This window comes from Bos indicus, chromosome 1 (genome assembly GCF_029378745.1).
Source record: "Bos indicus isolate NIAB-ARS_2022 breed Sahiwal x Tharparkar chromosome 1, NIAB-ARS_B.indTharparkar_mat_pri_1.0, whole genome shotgun sequence".
NCBI classification, from domain to species: domain Eukaryota; kingdom Metazoa; phylum Chordata; class Mammalia; order Artiodactyla; family Bovidae; genus Bos; species Bos indicus.
The window spans coordinates 16,173,409-16,191,427 of NC_091760.1; the positions used below are offsets into that span (position 1 = coordinate 16,173,409).

The 18,019-nt window shown below is 36.1% G+C and overlaps 1 protein-coding gene across 2 annotated transcripts in view; it reads right to left on the minus strand.

Annotated features, from left to right (window-relative positions):
- Window positions 1-18,019, minus strand: part of NCAM2 (neural cell adhesion molecule 2) — a 568,800-nt gene that overhangs the window by 142,119 nt on the left and 408,662 nt on the right. For both annotated transcript variants that reach the window (XM_070786214.1, XM_070786219.1), the window contains exon 9: window positions 11,506-11,656. In XM_070786214.1, the coding sequence (XP_070642315.1) occupies window positions 11,506-11,656 (151 nt within the window). The remainder of the gene's footprint in view (window positions 1-11,505; window positions 11,657-18,019) is intronic.

Here is an 18,019-nt window from a genome sequence, read left to right on the forward strand (position 1 = left end):
GCATGAACCTAAAGAAGCAGAAGATATTAAGAAGACGTGGCAAGAATACACAGAAGAACTATACAAAAAAGATCTTCATGACCAAATAATCACCATGGTGTGGTCACTCACCTACAACCAGACATCCTGAAATGTGAAGTCAAATGGGCCTTAGAAAGTATCACTACAAACAAAGCTAGTGGAGGTGATAGAATTCCAGTGGAGGTATTTCAAATCCTGAAAGATGATGCTGTGAAATTGGTGGACTAAATATGGCAGCAAATTTGGAAAACTCAGCAAATAAGGCCACAGGACTGGAAAAGGTCAGTTTTCATTCCAATCCCAAAGAAAAGCAATGCCAAAGAACACTCAAACTACCGAACAATTGCACTCATCTCACACGCTAGTAAGACAGGCTTCAGCAATATGTGAACCATGAACTTCCAGATGTTCAAGCTGGTTTTAGAAAAGGCAGAGGAACCAGAGATCTTATTGCCAATATCTGCCAGAGCATTGAAAAAGCAAGAGAGATCCAGAAAAACATCTATTTATGCTTTATTGACTATGCCAAAGCCTTTGACTGTATGGATCACAATAAACTGTGGAAAATTCTAAAAGAGATGGGAATTCCAGACCACCTGACATGCCTCTTGAGAAATCTATATGCAGGTCAGGAAGCAATGGTAGAACTGGATATGGAACAACATACTGGTTCCAAATAGGAAAAGGAGTATGTCAAGGCTGTATATTGTCACCCTGCTTATTTAACTTTTATGCAGAGTACATCATAGCCAAGAGAAACGCTTGGCTAGATGAAGCACAAGCTGGAATCAGGATTGCTGGGAGAAATATCAATAACCTCAGAAATGCAGATGACACCACCCTTATGGCAGAAAGTGAAGAGGAACTAAAAAGCCTCTTGATGAAAGTGAAAGAGGAGAGTGGAAAAGTTGGCTGAAAGCTAAACATTCAGAAAACTAAGATTATGGCATCTGGTCCCATCACTTCATGGGAAATAGATGGGGAAACAGTGGCTGACTTTATTTTTCTGGACTCCAGAATCACTGCAGATGGTGATTATGCCATGAAATTAAAATATGCTTATTGCTTGGAAGGAAAGTTATCACCAACCTAGATAGCATATTGAAAAGCAGAGACATTACTTTGCCAACAAAGGTCCGTCTAGTCAAGGCTGTGGTTTTTCCAGTGGTCATGTATGGATGTGAGAGTTAGACTGTGAAGAAAGCTGAGCACCGAAGAATTGATGCTTTTGAACTGTGGTGTTGGAGAAGACTCTTGAGTGTCCCTTGGAGTGCAAGGAGATCCAACCAGTCCATCCTAAAGGAGATCAGTCCTGGGTGTTCATTGGAAGGACTGATGCTAAAGCTGAAACTCCAATAACTTCCAATAATACATTGGCCACCTCATGGGAAGAGGTGACTCATTGGAAAAGACTGATGCTGGGAGGGATTGGGGGCAGGAGGAGAAGGTGACAACAAAGGAAGAGATGGCTGGATGGCATCACCGACTTGATGTACATAAGTTTCGGTGAACTGCGGGATTTGGTGATGGACAGGGAGGTCTGGCATTCACAGGGTCGCAGAGAGTCAGACACAACTGAGAGACTGACCTGAACTTACACTATCACATACTGTGAGCTGGCTTGATATAAAAACCATACTTGGACAGTAGTAAAACAAAAGCTTGTACTTGCCTTTGCTCCACTGAAATTCAACTCCAAAATTCTGATTTATGGCCACAGAATTCTGGCTGATTAGATTCAAATTGTTGGATTTGTCTTTTTCAAGAATTAAGTACCTTAACTTTTGATGGTCATGCTATTCTCGACTAAGGTATCCAATAATAAATCCAAGAAGACAAACATACTAGCACCCCAACCTAAGAAGGAGGAGAGGGAGGAGGAGCATTGTTATGCACTGAAGGTCAGTGTTCCCATAAAATCCACATGTTCCAATGTGATAGGAATAGGAAGTGTGGCTTTGGAGAGGTGATTAGGTATAGATGAGGTCATAGGTTGGAGCTCCTGTACCCCAAAGAGTTAAGAGAAAGCTTTTTCCCCTTGTTCCTCTCTCCATCATAGGAGGATAGAACCAGAAGACAGTGGTCTGTAATCAGAAAAGGTCCTCACCAGAACCCAACCATGCTGCCTCCCTGATCTTGGATTTCCAGTCTCCAGAACTGTGAGAAACTGATTTCTGTTTTTCATAAGTCACCCCGTCTATGGTACTTTATTATAGCAGCTCAAACAGACTAAGCCAGGCTGTAAGCAGTCTACCAAAAGGTTTTGGCCTATTTTTTAGGATCTTCAAAATGACAAAACTCAGTGATACCAGTAATGGATTGGAAAGATGTGATCTTAAGGTGCAGCCTGGTCCTGTAAAGTTCTATCTGTGATGAGGTTTTCTCTGCCAAACACAAAAAATTCATTCTTATGAATGAATTTTGTTTCTCCTCCAAATGCACATGTTGATCCCTAATCCTCCATGTGATAGTGCTTAAAGGTGGGATCTTTGTAAGTAATTAATTTTAGATGAAGTCATAAGAGAACCCCGGTCATGGGATTAATGCCCTTAAAGAAAGATGAAGAGAGTGGAGGTGTCTCTTTTTCTATATGAAGGAAAGGCCATGTGATGATAACCTGCAAAAGAGCGCTCACCAGGAACTCAACCAGTATTGGCTTTCCAACCTCCAGATTGTGAGAAATTAAAGGTTCTGCTAAAGCCCTAAGATATTTCATTATAGTTCCACAAGCTAGGACACTCACTGTACCAGTAAGAACTGGGATCACTGAGACAAGGTCTTCATTCCAAGGAAGGGCAGAAAACTGCGGTGAATTGAAGGTAGACTTTGATATTTCTGGACCATTAAGTTAAGCAGGTGCCAAGAGGTAGTGATAAACCCAGTAGTTACACAAAATGACTATTTCATTTGTTTGTTTGATATTTGTTCATATCTAAGATGTATCTTTTCAAGGGTTAAATATTTTCTAAATTCCTTAACAACTTTTCATCATCATAATCTCTAAAGTACATTTTCACAAGATATAATCCGCATCAATTATATCTGTCAGAAATAGACACAAATCTGATAAAACTAGAGTAAGTTATAGTATCTGTACACATTAAGGATGCTAGATATTTCAAGTTTTCACAGAGGGTCCATGTAAAGTCTGGGTTAAAAAATACAGAGAGCAGTAAAATGATTTTTTCGCCTTTCTTTCTCTTCTTATTTTCTTATCTTCTGGCTGTAGACATAAACTTTATATTTCTTTCAGATCTTGTCACTGAAATTCTCATGTTGGGTATAAAATCTAAGTAGTTACTGGCATTAGAATCAAATTACTTCTATAAGTGAGCCATCTTCTTTATTTTATTTTATTTTTTTTTTAGGTTTTCTTTCTTTTTCCTCCTTTGGTGTATATATATTCCTTTTGTTAAAATGGAAGACATTATATGTATGTGTTTCAAGTGGTCACCTATATACTTTTACATAATGTAATTAAACCTTTATTTCATGATTTGTCAGTCTAAACAATTTAAATGTATTATGGTGAGTGCATAGGGTAGGTTCATAAGACAAGATTTTAATCACAGATATAAAATGCTTGTCTGCTATAAACAATGAGCTTTTCTAATTTCTATTTGCTTATTGAGATACTATTTTTAAATGTTAAAATCATGGTCACACCTTACCCACCTCATCCAGTACGTGTAACAGAGAATGCTACCAGAATTAGTTATTTTGAGTGATTGCAAATCTTGAGGAAATAATTGTGTGATACAATAAATGGAATAGGTATGGAAGGAACATGAGTCTGTATTAAAAGATTAATTAATCTCTCTATATCTTTAAGTTTGGAGAAGGCAATGACACCCCCACTCCAGTACTCTTGCCTGGAAAGAGTACTAGACGGAGTACTGGTAGGCTGCAGTCCATGGGGTCACGAAGAGTCGGACATGACTGAGCGACTTCACTTTGACTTTTCTCTTTCATGCACTGGAGAAGGAAATGGCAACCCACTCCAGTGTTCTTGCCTGGAGAATCCCAGGGATGGGGGAGCCTGGTGGGCCACCGTCTATGGGGTCGCACAGAGTCAGACACGACTGAAGCGACTTAGCAGCAGCAGCAGCAGCAGCAGCAGCAGCAGCATATCCTTAAGAGTTTTCTGATATAGCTAACTCCTTTTATACAGGAGAAAATGCATTTAAATATTGCTATTATCTCTAACAAGAAATAAAAACAGGTGCAGAGAGCTCAATGATAATAAAATGCAAATAAAAAATTCAATATTTCTTAACAGGCATTGTTACCATGTAACTGTTAAATTAAATTTGTCACACAAAATAATTAAATCTAATTAACAGATAATAAATAATGAGTACCTAGTCACAAAATTTAATGATACTCTAATTGTAATCAAACATGCTATGTAATCGGTGCTTCTTGTGTTCAACTACATATCACATGCCAGTTATCTCCTGTGTTTTATAAATTGGAACTCTAGTTCAACTCTTGCTTCTTAGAAAGGGTAATGCCTTTGGAATATTGGAAATGAACTGGCAGGATGCCAAAGGAGTCTGCTTAAACTGAAACACAAAAGAGGTTTTGAGCAACAACAACAAAAAGATGTAATCTAAACACCTTCTAAGTTTAGTATTACTGTAATAAATGTCGTTGGTATCAAATTATAAATGGCTCGTTTCTTTCCCACTCATTCTTACAATATTACAATTTAGTTTCTTGAATCACATAGTAAAGACTATTTTGGTAAATGTTTGTGACAATGTATAATTTCTTTGTACTATTTATAATTTTATAGTGTTTTGAATCAAAGATGGAGAATGAAAATATTCTTATCATTTCTAAAATGTAAATATTTATTCACACGAATAACTTCTGATGGCATTACATTCCATTGAATTACATTAAAGAGCTTCTTGATGAGGGTGAAAAAAACTAAGTCATGGCATCCTATGATGCCATCACTTCATGACAAATAGAAGGGGAAAAAGTGGAAGCAGTGACATATATTATTTTCTTGGGCTTCAAAATCACTTCAATATTTGGCAAAACCAATACAATATTGTAAAGTTTAAAAAAAAATCACTGCAGATAGTGATTGCACCCATGAAATTAAAAGACACTTGCTATTTGGAAAGAAAGCTATGATAAATCTAGACAGAATTTTGAAAAGCAGAAACATGACTTTGCTGATAAAGGTCTGTCTAGTCAAAGCTATGGTTTTTACAGTAGTCATGTATGGATGTGAGTGTTGAACCATAAAGAAGAATTCATCTGAGTGCTGAAGAATTCATGATTTTGAACTGTGCTGTTTGAGAAGACTCTTGAGAGCTCCTCAGACAGCAAGGAGATCAAATCAGCCAATTCTAAAGGAAATCAACCCTGAATATTCACTGGAAGGACTCATGCTGAAGTTGAAACTTCAATTATTTGGCCATTTGATGCAGAAAGTCAACTCTCTGGAAAAGACCCTGACATTGGGAAAGATGGAAGGCAAAAGGAGAAGTGGGTGGCAGAGAATGGAATGATTAGATAGCATCACCAACCCAATCCACATGAAACTGAACAAACTCCAGGAAGTAGTGGAGGACAGAGGAGCCTGGTGTGCTGCAGTCCATGGGGTTGCAAAGAGTCGGACATAACTTGGCAACTGAACCACAACATAGACGAATGACAATTTAATGGTATTTACTATGTTCCTGAAAAGTGAAAGTGAAGTCGCTCAGTGGTGTCCAACTCTTTGTGACCCTGTGGACTGTAGCCTACGAGGCTTCTCTGTCCATGGGATTCTCCAGTCAAGAATACTGGAGTGGATTGCCACTTCCTTCTCCAGGGGAGCTTCCCAACCCAGGGATCGAACCCGGGTCTCCTGCATTAGAGGCAGATGTTTTAACCTCTGAACCACCAGGGAAGTTCCTACTACATGAAAAAATGAACTTTAGCAATTAATGACATTAAGATGAATAATTATTTTATTTTCTATCTAAGTATAAATTTATCTTTTACTAGAATATGAATGTTTGCTAAGTTGCTTCAGTTGTGTCTGACTCATTGAGATCCTATGGACTGTGGCCCGTGAGGCTCCTCTGTCTGTGGATTCTCCAGGCAAGAATACTAGAGTGGGTTGCCATGCTCTCCTCCGGGGGATCTTCCTGACCCAAGTATTGAATTTGCATCTCTTTTGCATTTCATTCAGTCTCCTGAAGTGGCAGGCGGGTTCTTACAACTAGTGCTACCTGGAAAGCCCCTACTAGAATATAACTAACCATAAGTAAATTTTCACATAATCTTCATCCATTATAAAACTTTTTTTCAGGATTCAGTTTTAGTAAATTATGCTAAGTAACTAGAAGGTAATAATCTCATATGCCTACCACAAAGTAGAGGTTGGGCACGTACATGGGCACATTTATATCTTGCTATGAACCTAAAATTCATTCTTAAAATGTACCATAAAATTTCAAAAGTGAGCTGGACTTTTAACATTGTGGAGTTAAAGAGTAAATTTGATTGTGAAAAATAGAACATTTTGATTAAAGCATATAAATAAATACTATAAGAATCTGGTTTAATCAAAGAGGAATCTAGACTTCCAGAGATTTTCAATTCATGTATAATAGATATTTAGAAGAAACTCATCATGGGAAGAAAACATGAGGCCACAGCTTAGATATAGGATGTGTATGTTAAATCCACAAGCAAAAGACCTCTCATTTAAAGACTGAGGAAAGGGAAACATGTCAATAGACATATTGACTCAAGTTTGATAATGCATTTAGTAATCTTAAATATAAATATTTTCATTTGCTTTAAGTGAAATTCAGCCTTAACCAGAAGAATTATTCCTTTGCCAGGCTCCTCTGTCCATGGGATTCCCCAGGCAAGAATACTTGAGTGGGTTGCCATTTCCTTTCTTCAGGGGATCTTCCTGACCCAGGGATAGAACCCAAGTCTCTTATGTCTCCTGCATTGGAAGGTGGGTTTTTTACCACTAGCACCACCTGGGGAGCCCTTGTAGGTAAAAGATACTATTAAAAATCTGAATACCTAACTCTAAACCTCAGCTAAAGCCATTTATTTATTTAAGACACAGTGCAGAGCCTACTGAATCTCAGTTCCCTGACCAGGTATTGACCCAAGGCCATGGTGCTCCAAACCACTAGACTCCATCCCACAATTTAGAGTTTGAAATAATTCATATACCTAGAACTTGCTATTCCTTTCAGGTAGATTTCATATGAGTACAGATAAAAATGTCAAATTAAATAAAATTGACCATATAGAAGATTGACACACTGAATGAGAAAAAAGAACTTAACTTGTTCTTAGGCCTTTGCAATTGAACAATCTTTTGATCATGGTAACTGTTTATTTAAAGCTGTGTGTGTGTATGTATGTATCTAAGTTGTTCAGTCATGTTCCACTATGCGACCCCATGGACTGTAGCCCTGCCAGGCTCCTCTTTCCATGGAATTCTCTCTCCAGGCAAGAATACTGGAGTGGGTTGCCATTCTCTTCTGTAGGGGATCTTCCCCACCCAGGGATCAAACCCAGGTCTCCCGCATTGCAGACAGATTCTTTACCAGCTGAGCCAATATGATTATAAAATGTAAAAGTAAAATTTGAAAAAAAATATGAATGGAGGAAATAAACTAAAAATTGCTGGCTGAGCATGCCAATGATAACCCAACTTCCCTACTGGTAATAATTAAAAAGACTGGAAATGGCACAAATCAAACAAAACAACAACAACAACACTACCCTAAGGCTTCTGTAGAGGGAGCAAAACAAAATTGGGGTTGTGGAGGGGAATGAAAACTAGTTTCCTTGTTTTTGTTTCTTTTTTTTTTCCCCCAGCCACATTGCTATGTCTAGAGGGTAGGTGCTAGATAAGAAGTTTCAAAGTGATTCTGGACATAAAACACACCCAGAAATATAGAGGTACTCTGGAAATAAGCCAATACAGGTTGAATAGTTTGGGGATTATCCCAGACAAGAGTCATAGAGGAGATGCCATAATTCTGAGTATAAAACCACAGAATACTCAGCCTAAACTCTGAGCTCTACATACTTCGAACAGATACAAAATGCATAGCAAGGATGTTAAGAAATCAACTGAGATTTGAATAACTGATTACAGGAGACAACACAGAACTCAGGGATGATTATCTACTTAAAATACTTTTTTCCAGATGGTTGTTGAGACCCAGAGTCTGCACAGGATAATATTTATAGTATCCATGACACAATGCCATATTTCTCAACATTCCATGAACCAGGAGAATATGAACAATTCTAAAGGGAAAATACAATTATCATATGCACACTCCAAGATACCTCAAATGTTACAACTATTAAATATGGATTTTAGAGCAGCTAATTTAACTATGTTCAATGAGGTAAACAAAAACATATACAGAATAAAGGTTATATAGGAAATCTCAGCAGAGAAACAAAAAATACAAAATAGAAAAAAATAGAAACTTAGAGCTAAATAAATTAATATCTTAAATAAAACAAAAAATTCACTGAATGAACTCAGTAGCAGCAAGGAGATTATCAGCAGAGAATCAGTTAACTTTAAAAGCAAACAACATCTGTATCTCTTTTGCTGTCTTGCATACAGGGTTGTAGTTGCCGTCTTTCTAAATTCCATATATATGCGTTAGTATACTGTATTGGTGTTTTTCTTTCTGGCTTACTTCACTCTATATTACAGGCTACGGGGGGGATGATTTGGGAAAATGGCATTAAAACATGTATAATATCATATAAGAAACGAATCGCCAGTCCAGGTTCGATGCAGGATACAGGAAGCTTGGTGCTGGTGCACTGGGATAACCCAGAGGGATGGTATGGGGAGGGATGTGGGAGGGGGGTTCAGGATGGGGAACACGTGTACACCCGTGGCGGATGCACATTGATGTATGGCAAAGCCAAGACAATATTGTAAAGTAAAATAAATAAATAAATAAACATTAAAAAAAATAAAGGCAAACAACAGATATTGTCTAATCCAAAGAATAGCGAAACATAAGACTCATAACACTGAACAATGTCTCAGATATCTTTGAGTCAAAAAGTATATGTTTGTAGTTAAAAGTCCTAGAGATGAAAAAGAGATTAGAACAGAATAAATATTTATAGATTGAAAAATGTCAAATATATTGACAAATACAAATTCACAGATTCAAGAAATTTAGTATATCTCAAACAGGATAAACCCAAAGAAAACCACATATAGACATATCCTAGTCAAAATTATAAGCAACAAGATGAAGAAAATAAATTGAACTCAGCTTTATAAAAATGACATATGGCATACAAGGGATAAATAAATCAAATTGCCATGGATTTATCATCAGAATCCAAGGAGGCTAGAAGACAGAGGAACCTCATCTTTAAAGAAATGACAACCCAGAATTCCTTCCAAGGGGAAAAAAAAACCATCAGGAATGATAGAGAGGGAGAACATTTTCAGATGAAAATAATAATAATAAAAAATAATAGATGATATCCCCAACAATCATGCTCTATAATAAATGGGAAAAAATATCCTTAGACTGAAGGACAATAATATTAGAGGAAAATCTGGATCTGTAAGGATAGAGGAAGACAAAAAAGAAATTATAAAAGCATGAGTAAATAATATTTCTCCCCTTCAAGTTCCTTAATATATCTATAATTTATTAAAAAAATCATAATTTCTGGTGACAGCCTCAATTAAAACGAATGTGGGTATAATGCATATGACATCAAATTTTTTTTTTAAAGATCAGTGTGGAGTACTTGTAAAGGCATCTGTATTGTTGCAAAGCTTTTACATTTAATCTAAAGTGTCAGACTCTTAACTCTGAGAAAGCCTGAATAGCTATTTGTACATAAGACAAAACATACCTAGTCAGGGATTAGGGGAGAAAATGAATGGTTCATGAAGAAGACATACATTAGAGAGAAAAAAATGATCCACCAAAGATAAGCACATCCTGGACCTTTGAGCACATTAATTCACATGGGCCAAGGAACTTTGCAGCTGTGACTAAATTAAGGATGTTGGGTTGAGAAGATTACCCTGGATTATCCACTGTGGGTCCAGTGAAATGGCAGGCAAGTCAAAGATAGAGACAATGTGAGGAAGGAAGCAGAATCAAAGTCACGTGATGGGATGTGGGACTCATTCTACCATTATTGGCTTTGAAGATGGAAGGAGATTGCAAGTTAAGAAAAGTGGGCATATTCTAGAAACTGTAGAGCCTCCACAAAGAAACACAACCCTACAAACACTTGATTTTATCCCAGTAAGAATCATTTCTGACCTCTGATATCAAGAGTTTAAAATAATGTATGGTATTGTTTACAGCAAGTAAATTCATGTTCACTGGTTATATCAACAACAGGACACTAACAGAAGATACAGAGTATAAATGTATATTGTGTTACTGAACCTCAAAATACACAAAATGCAAAAATAAACAGAATTAAAGAGAGAGAGAAAAAAGTTCACAACTATAGAAGAGGATTTTAACAACCATCACCCTAATAGAACAAAACAAATCTGGTGAATACATAGAAGATTTAAAGAACATATATTTGTTTCAAGTACATATTATGTATACTAGACAGATAATATGCTGGGACATTAAACAAACCTCAATAAGTACAACAGTAATCAAAATCATATAGAGAATATTTTTTCAAGCAAAACTGAATTAAATTAGAAATTAGTAACAGTAAAATATCTAGGGAAATGCTTAATATCTGAAGGCTAAACATATCCTCACAAATAATATTGACCAATGATGAAATAATCTACAAAAATATAAATTATTTTCAACTGAAAGCCAAGAGAAACACAATAAATCACTATTTGTGGGATGCAGTTTAAGTATTGCTTAGAGAACAATTCCAGAAATAGCTGAATAAACCAATATGTAAGCTTTTAAAAGCAAAGGAGGACTACATCTGTGATCAAAAACAACTTGAATTTGGTTCACAATCAGTCCTTGCAAAACAGAGTATCCTAAATAGTGTATTTTAAATATTATACAATAAATCATGAGGATGTGAAATAATTCAACAAAATTTGAATGAGAAATGAAATTCTCCCTACATACATGAAACGCAGGACCAATAATATTAAGAATAAACAGATAAAAATCTAAGGAGATGTTGATCAATTACTGATAACTAATATAGTTCTGTTTACATTGTGATTTAGGCTAAACGTTCCATTAAAAAGTACCAAGTTTTACGGTAAGCAGTATCAAGACTATGAAATACAGTCAAATCTATATTGTGAAATCTCCCATAACCTCCACTAGATGTCTCTAATAACTTGACTTTGGCTACATTCCTTCTAATGTTATGTATCAAATACTGCAACATGAATTACATCTGTGTTTTGATTTTCCTACAAAATTTCATGTTTTTCAAAGAAGAAAAAAGTTGTCTTAATACACAACTGAAAAAATTAAAATAACTTACATTCAATATCAAGGTACATGCTCTTTTGGTGCCCTCCAATTCTACTTGCAGCTTCACAGTCGTATCTCCCTGAATCTGACAAGTCCACATCTTTAATGTGCAGTGATGAGCTTCCATGCTGCCCTTTGACTTCGATACGTCCGTCTGGGCTCTGTTTACATTGATTTGGGGAAAAAGGAAGATTTTATGCTTATTTTGTGTAAAATGATGATGAAACATATTGCATTTATCATTGACATAACAGTTGAAAATAAACTCTTAACTGTATTCAGTTTTTTATTTCAAAAAAGCACTGTTTCCATATTTATACTTTACTGGTTTTATCTTATCCACTTTAGGTGCCCACTTGCTTACAGGGACACTGATGTGCATGTAATAAAAACATGTTTTGTCAACCTTTTTTATTTAGCATGCTCTTTGCTTGTTAGGCTTTCACCTGCTTTTTATAAAGCTAGTATGTGCTTCTAGGGACTTCCCAGGTGGCGCAAGGACTTTGTTGTTGGCTTTCTGTTGTGTTCTCTGCAAACAGCAAAATGACAATAATGCCTATTTAATTCTAGCTACAGCTTACCAGCAAAAATACCTCTGCCATACTTTAGTTTCTATTTCACCACATAAGGAGAATGTACCAAGATGTATGACAAGAATTTAAAAGGAATTTATAGTTTTCATTTTTGAATGAATGCAACAGTATTGCTTATAAACATAACTGGTACCATATGCATCACAGATACACTATTAAAAGCACCGTATTCTTAGGAAATCATTGGAAACAATATGGAAATGATTACTCACATACCCGCCAAGTATGACTCAAGTCAAGGAATCCTATAGTCTATAGATTGCATTTCAAATAAGAATTATTGTGTGCAACATAATTAGCATATTCAGAATTGTTTTCTTAAATCATGTAAATACCTTAATAGCACACATATTAAAATAGAGGTAGTTTATTCATTCAATGTTACTTTGTACTGTCAAGTTATACAGTGGACTTTTAACATTTCATAACTCATTTAAGACATCTGCTCTACCATTATCGAATTGATTCTTTTTAATATTTAAGGCGTTAGTGTTCAATAGAATATTGTATGTCATTCAGTTGAAATATGTATGTTATTATACACAGTATAATGGTTGTATAATTTTATATATGATAGATTAAAATAAATTTCAATACATGTGTTTACTTTGCATTATTAAAATGATGTTTAATCATTTTTCTTTATTATTATCAAAAGACTATGCTTTTTCATGGCTTGTGGGATCTTATTTCCTCCACTGGGGATCAAACCCAGAGCCATGGAAGTGAAAGCCTGCTTCTTAATCACCAGATCACCAAGGAAGTCCCTCACTGGACTCCCTTAAAGGCCTTTTCAAACTTGTTGATTGGGGCACAATATGGTTACTTTTTTGCTTTTTAATTTTGTATATGAATGCAATCATTAAATAATCCCATTAATTATTGATAAGCTATTATTTGAGAAATAGTCTTCAAAAATAAAGAAATAAGCAAAAGCATATTAGGGATGCAATTTAGACCAAAATTTCTTAGTCAAAAATATGTTCCCCACCTTCCAAGTATTGCTAAAGAAATAGTAAGGTGAAGTTTTCAATATGAAGGGCATTCTATTCTGCCAATTTTTAAGATATTCAGCTTCTAAACCCATTTACTTAATTGAAAGAAAACAAAATGCAAGTATTCACGGAAGTTAAAAATCAGAATGCATGAATAACTGGCCAAAGTAAAATGGCCAATTGTTATACAAGGTAACTAAATGCTGTTTCCTAACTAAAAAAAATATCCTTTGGCCTTTATTGCACCTCTATTCATTAATTCCCTGGTAGCTCATTTGGTAAAGTGTGTCTGTAGTGCAGGAGACTTGGGTTCAATCCCTAGGTTGGGAAGATCCCCTGGAGAAGGGCATGGCGACCCATTCCAGTTTTCTTGCCTGGAGAATCCCCATGGACAAAAGAGCCTAGCAGCCTACTGTCCATGGGGTCATACAAGTCAGACACGACTTAGCAACTAAACCACCACCGCCATTCATTCCTAAATCCTTTTGAACTTGCCTTCCTTTCTTCTGTGCTGACTTCCCTTGGCTTTTAGGACACCCACATGATCCTGATTTTTCTCCCAGTTTTAGTTGCAGCCTCCTTTGTTTTGGATTTGATTACAGCCTCCTTGCTTCCTTGAGGTCTCTGTATTCTGGCCTGAACTCTAGAGCTTTTTCATTTGAGCACTCTTAGCCCTGACCACATCTACACCAAGATCTCTAGTCACTATTTCTCCCTCAGGGTCCTTCTTTCCCTGGAGCTTCAGAAATAAGATACATCACATGCAGGGAAGGTCCATTTGATACAGATCTCAAACCAGCATGCGTAGATGAATCCAACACACCCACTCAGCATCACCTGCCCTCTCCCAGGTATCTTTCTTTCTATGAATGATATTAATACTAATTATTTCCCATGCCTCATGCTATACCATGTTTTCAATCTTGGATCAGTTGCTAACCTTCATTCATCTATTTATATTCTAAATAATGATACATTTCAGTTTAACATCTTGCTTGACATTACATTTCCAATTTTCAGGAACCGTGTTCCCCTAGACATATCTGCTTTCTCCCTCTCCATTCAGAGTTTCAGTTGTGCTGCTGAGTGGGAAGGATATTGACAGGCGTCTCTTGATTTCAGAGAAAACAATCACACTCATGAAGAATGTGACCAAAAAAAGCCTCCCTGACTCTGCAAAATTCTACAACATTATGTTATTTCTTATGTTTCTTTTAGCTAAAAAAAAAATCATTCCAGCTGCAGAAATTATTTCTTGTGAAACTAAGAATAAGGCTTTTTTAAAAAAGCGAACTTTTATTTCTCGTAACTACTTTATGATGGTTTTACCACCAGTAATTTTCTATAAATACACATAACATTATATTGCCTCCACCAACTCCTTAGCCTGATGTTGATGGACTTCCATATGGCATTATCTTTCTGTTTAAGGACACCTTACAATTTGGGTATCAGTAATTTGGGTTCCAATCAATTGGAACTACTTGTACTGCCATGAATATCCTGTGCTGTCTTTCTCTAAGCAGCTTTCACATATCTGTCTCTAATCTTTCCCCCTTTAGCTCTTTCATATCTATGTGGCAGAATTCTACCATCATTCTTTCCATTTCTTAGCCAAATATCAATTTATATTCATAATCCCTCATTGACTACTCTGTGTGTGTGTCTATATAATATTCTTTGAAATTAATGCATTTCTTGGGACACATTGCTTTTTCTGGTCTTATCTGAAACTTTGATTTTATCCTGCAGGTTGATATTATAGTTGTACAAATGCAAGACATTTTAATGACACTTCATATGAAAGTCACGTGGACTAGCATCTAGGACAGAATCAATACATTCTAATTTTTATGAGGCAAATTAACTCATAATGAAATATACATATAATTGTATAAAGAAAGTGTAATTCTTCAGCTATTCTTTACTATGGATGAAAAACTTTGTACTTTTGTAATATATTTATTAGAATGTAGATAAGATACCAGAGAAGGCAATGGCACCCCACTCCAATACTCTTGCCTGGAAAATCCCATGGATAGAGGAGCCTGGTGGGCTGCAGTCCATGGGGTCGCTAAGAGTCGGGAACGACTGAGCGACTTCACTTTGACTTTTCACTTTCAAGCACTGGAGAAGGAAATGGCAACCCACTCCAGTATTCTTGCCTGGAGAATCCCAGGGATGGGGTCGCACAGAGTCGGACTCAACTGAAGCGACTTAGCAGCAGCAGCAGCAGATAAGATACATTATTAAGAATGTAAAACACCCTTCTTTCATTAGGGAAAATATTGTCCTTCTGCACATTAAAAAGCAAATTTATCCACCTTAAAAATAAACAGGTCCTTTGGTTATCACCTGTTATAAATGATATACCTTTGACTTGTGGATAATAATTCATGTAAGTTAGCATGTTATTAATATTAGTAAAAATGGTAGTATGTAAAATACTAAGGCAGCCAGTATGCCCTATCTTTTTTCTTTCTCACATCCATGTGTTAAACTCTTTTGGAATCATTGACACTTTAGAGAAAATTGGGGATCCTGTCACTTAGTTACTCAACATTTTTATCTATGTTTGCAATTTTTTTACAATAAGCAACAATATATCTGAAATTAACAGAAATTTAGGAAGAAGAGAATTTGTTCTATTTCTGGAAGGAGTGTGATTCCCTGAGAAATAAGTCATTTTCAGAGTTAGCACTGTCTCTGTAATAATGCACAATATACATTTGACTAGAAGACCAAAGTCATTTCTTCTCATTTCATATACCAAAGGGCATCTTTCTCTCTGTGCTACAAAAATATATTACACATTTCTGAAAGAAAATTCATTTATATCTTGGCTTTGATTCACCACCTACCGAAGATTCATTTAAGACATTAGATATTTGACTGAGACAGGTTAATTGGTATATTAGCCGTTCATGTAGTATTTTCAGTTTCTATCACTGCATTAAGATGACTGGAGAGCAAAGTGTCTGAGTGTACATTATTCTTTCAATCTTTTACATAAAGACACTCTCAGAAATTTGACTTGATATGATATCTTTTACCTTTCTGAAGGTTAACTTAAGAACTGCGTGCTTGTATAGTATTTCAGTATTTTTATACAATGATTATTCATAGTGCTGATTGTCCTTTCATTAATCTCTTAATCAAATGTCTATCTGAAAACTATTATCTTGAGTTTAGTACAAAATAAATATTTTGTTGTAAATTTTATCTGCTGTACATTTGAAATTATACAACGTATATCATGGTTACTTTGTGGCTTTACTTGACTAGATTTCATTGTCAAATTTAGAATTCAGTTGCAGCAAACAATACATCTGAGTTGGTCATAATTCCTTTCCTTCTTCCTCACATTTATGCCTTTGAACGTTTTTAGGGTCATTGACGCTTTTGGCCTTTTGTGAAATGGTGGTTCACGTCAGTCAGTCACTCAACACTTTTTTGTATGTGTGCAATTGTTCTACAAGAAGTGTCCAGGCACTGGGGATACAAGCTGAGCAAAACAGAATTTCCACCCTTAGTAGAATTTAACTTTAACTGAGAAGACAGATATCATTTTAAAAATAAAATACAAATAGACTGAAAAATACCACAGGTTCATTGTGGGGATATTATTGAAGGGGTGGGTTAGAGTCAGATGTATATTCTTGACACACTGAAGTGTGGACTGGAATCTGGAAATGGTGAAAAAGGCAGTGGTGTAGAGAGAATTCCGTGCTGTGGAGAGAATATGCCACCAGAAAGCTTATGGAAAAACTGAGAGAAGACAACAGGTGTAGAGAAAAGGCTGAGAGCACATGGGATCCCCTGACGTTGGAGGCTGATAGAGAACCCATGGAGAACCCAAGATACACACACACACAACAGATTTTCACCTTTTGTTTACATATTATTTTTTCTCATTATATGCTATGCATTTTTTTGGGGGGGTGGGTTTGTTATTATATATTCTGTTTGCATTATTTTTAATCGCATTCCATTGCATCTCTATTTCATGTAAATTAAATTTAGTTTCAAATATGTAGAGGCAGCAGCGAGACATAACTGTTAAATGCATAAGAGAGAAAACAGACTCTTTCCAAAGGTTATTGGAATTAATTTATGCAAACTAACTTCTCAAAATCATAGGATTCCTATGTTTACTCTTACTATTAAGGTTTTTTTCCTCTGGGCTTGATCCGACCTTCCTAATTTTATTCCTATTTTCTTATTATGTAATAAAACTTATGTACATTTACCCTTCCTCTAAGGAGAGTAAACTGATGAAATAAAGAGTAATATGTCCAAGAAAATTTCTTAACTTACAGTTTCTTCACTGGTTGTAGGGGTAAAAGGCCTTGTTGGTTTTATACAGACATAAACTCTGTGTTACTATTCAATGACTTTAAATCTGTGGGTACTAATAATTATGCCTCACATTTCCAAAATGTATATATTATTTAAAGTTATATTAAGTATCCCAACTGTATTTCGGAGGAGGCAATGGCACCCCACTGCAGTACTCCTGCCTGGAAAAGCCCATGGATGGAGGAGCCTGGTAGGCTGCAGTCCATGGGGTCGCTACGAGTCGGACAGGACTGAGCAACTTCACTTTCACTTTTCACTTTCACTTATTGGAGAGGGAAATGGCAACCCACTCCAGTGTTCTTGCCTGGAGAATCCCAGGGATGGGGGAGCCTGGTGGGCTGCCGTCTATGGGGTCGCACAGAGTTGGACACGACTGAAGTGACTTAGCAGCAGCAACTGTATTTGTATATCACTGTTATTTATTATGGTTATTCATTGTGACTGGATTTCTAAGCAAATAAAATAGAATAAAAGATATGTGTTTGTAGTATAGCTGATCATACTCTGGCAATGATATTGCTTACTCAGAATGACAAGATACCTACTTTTATCAAATCCAAAGTTAACAGAACAAGAT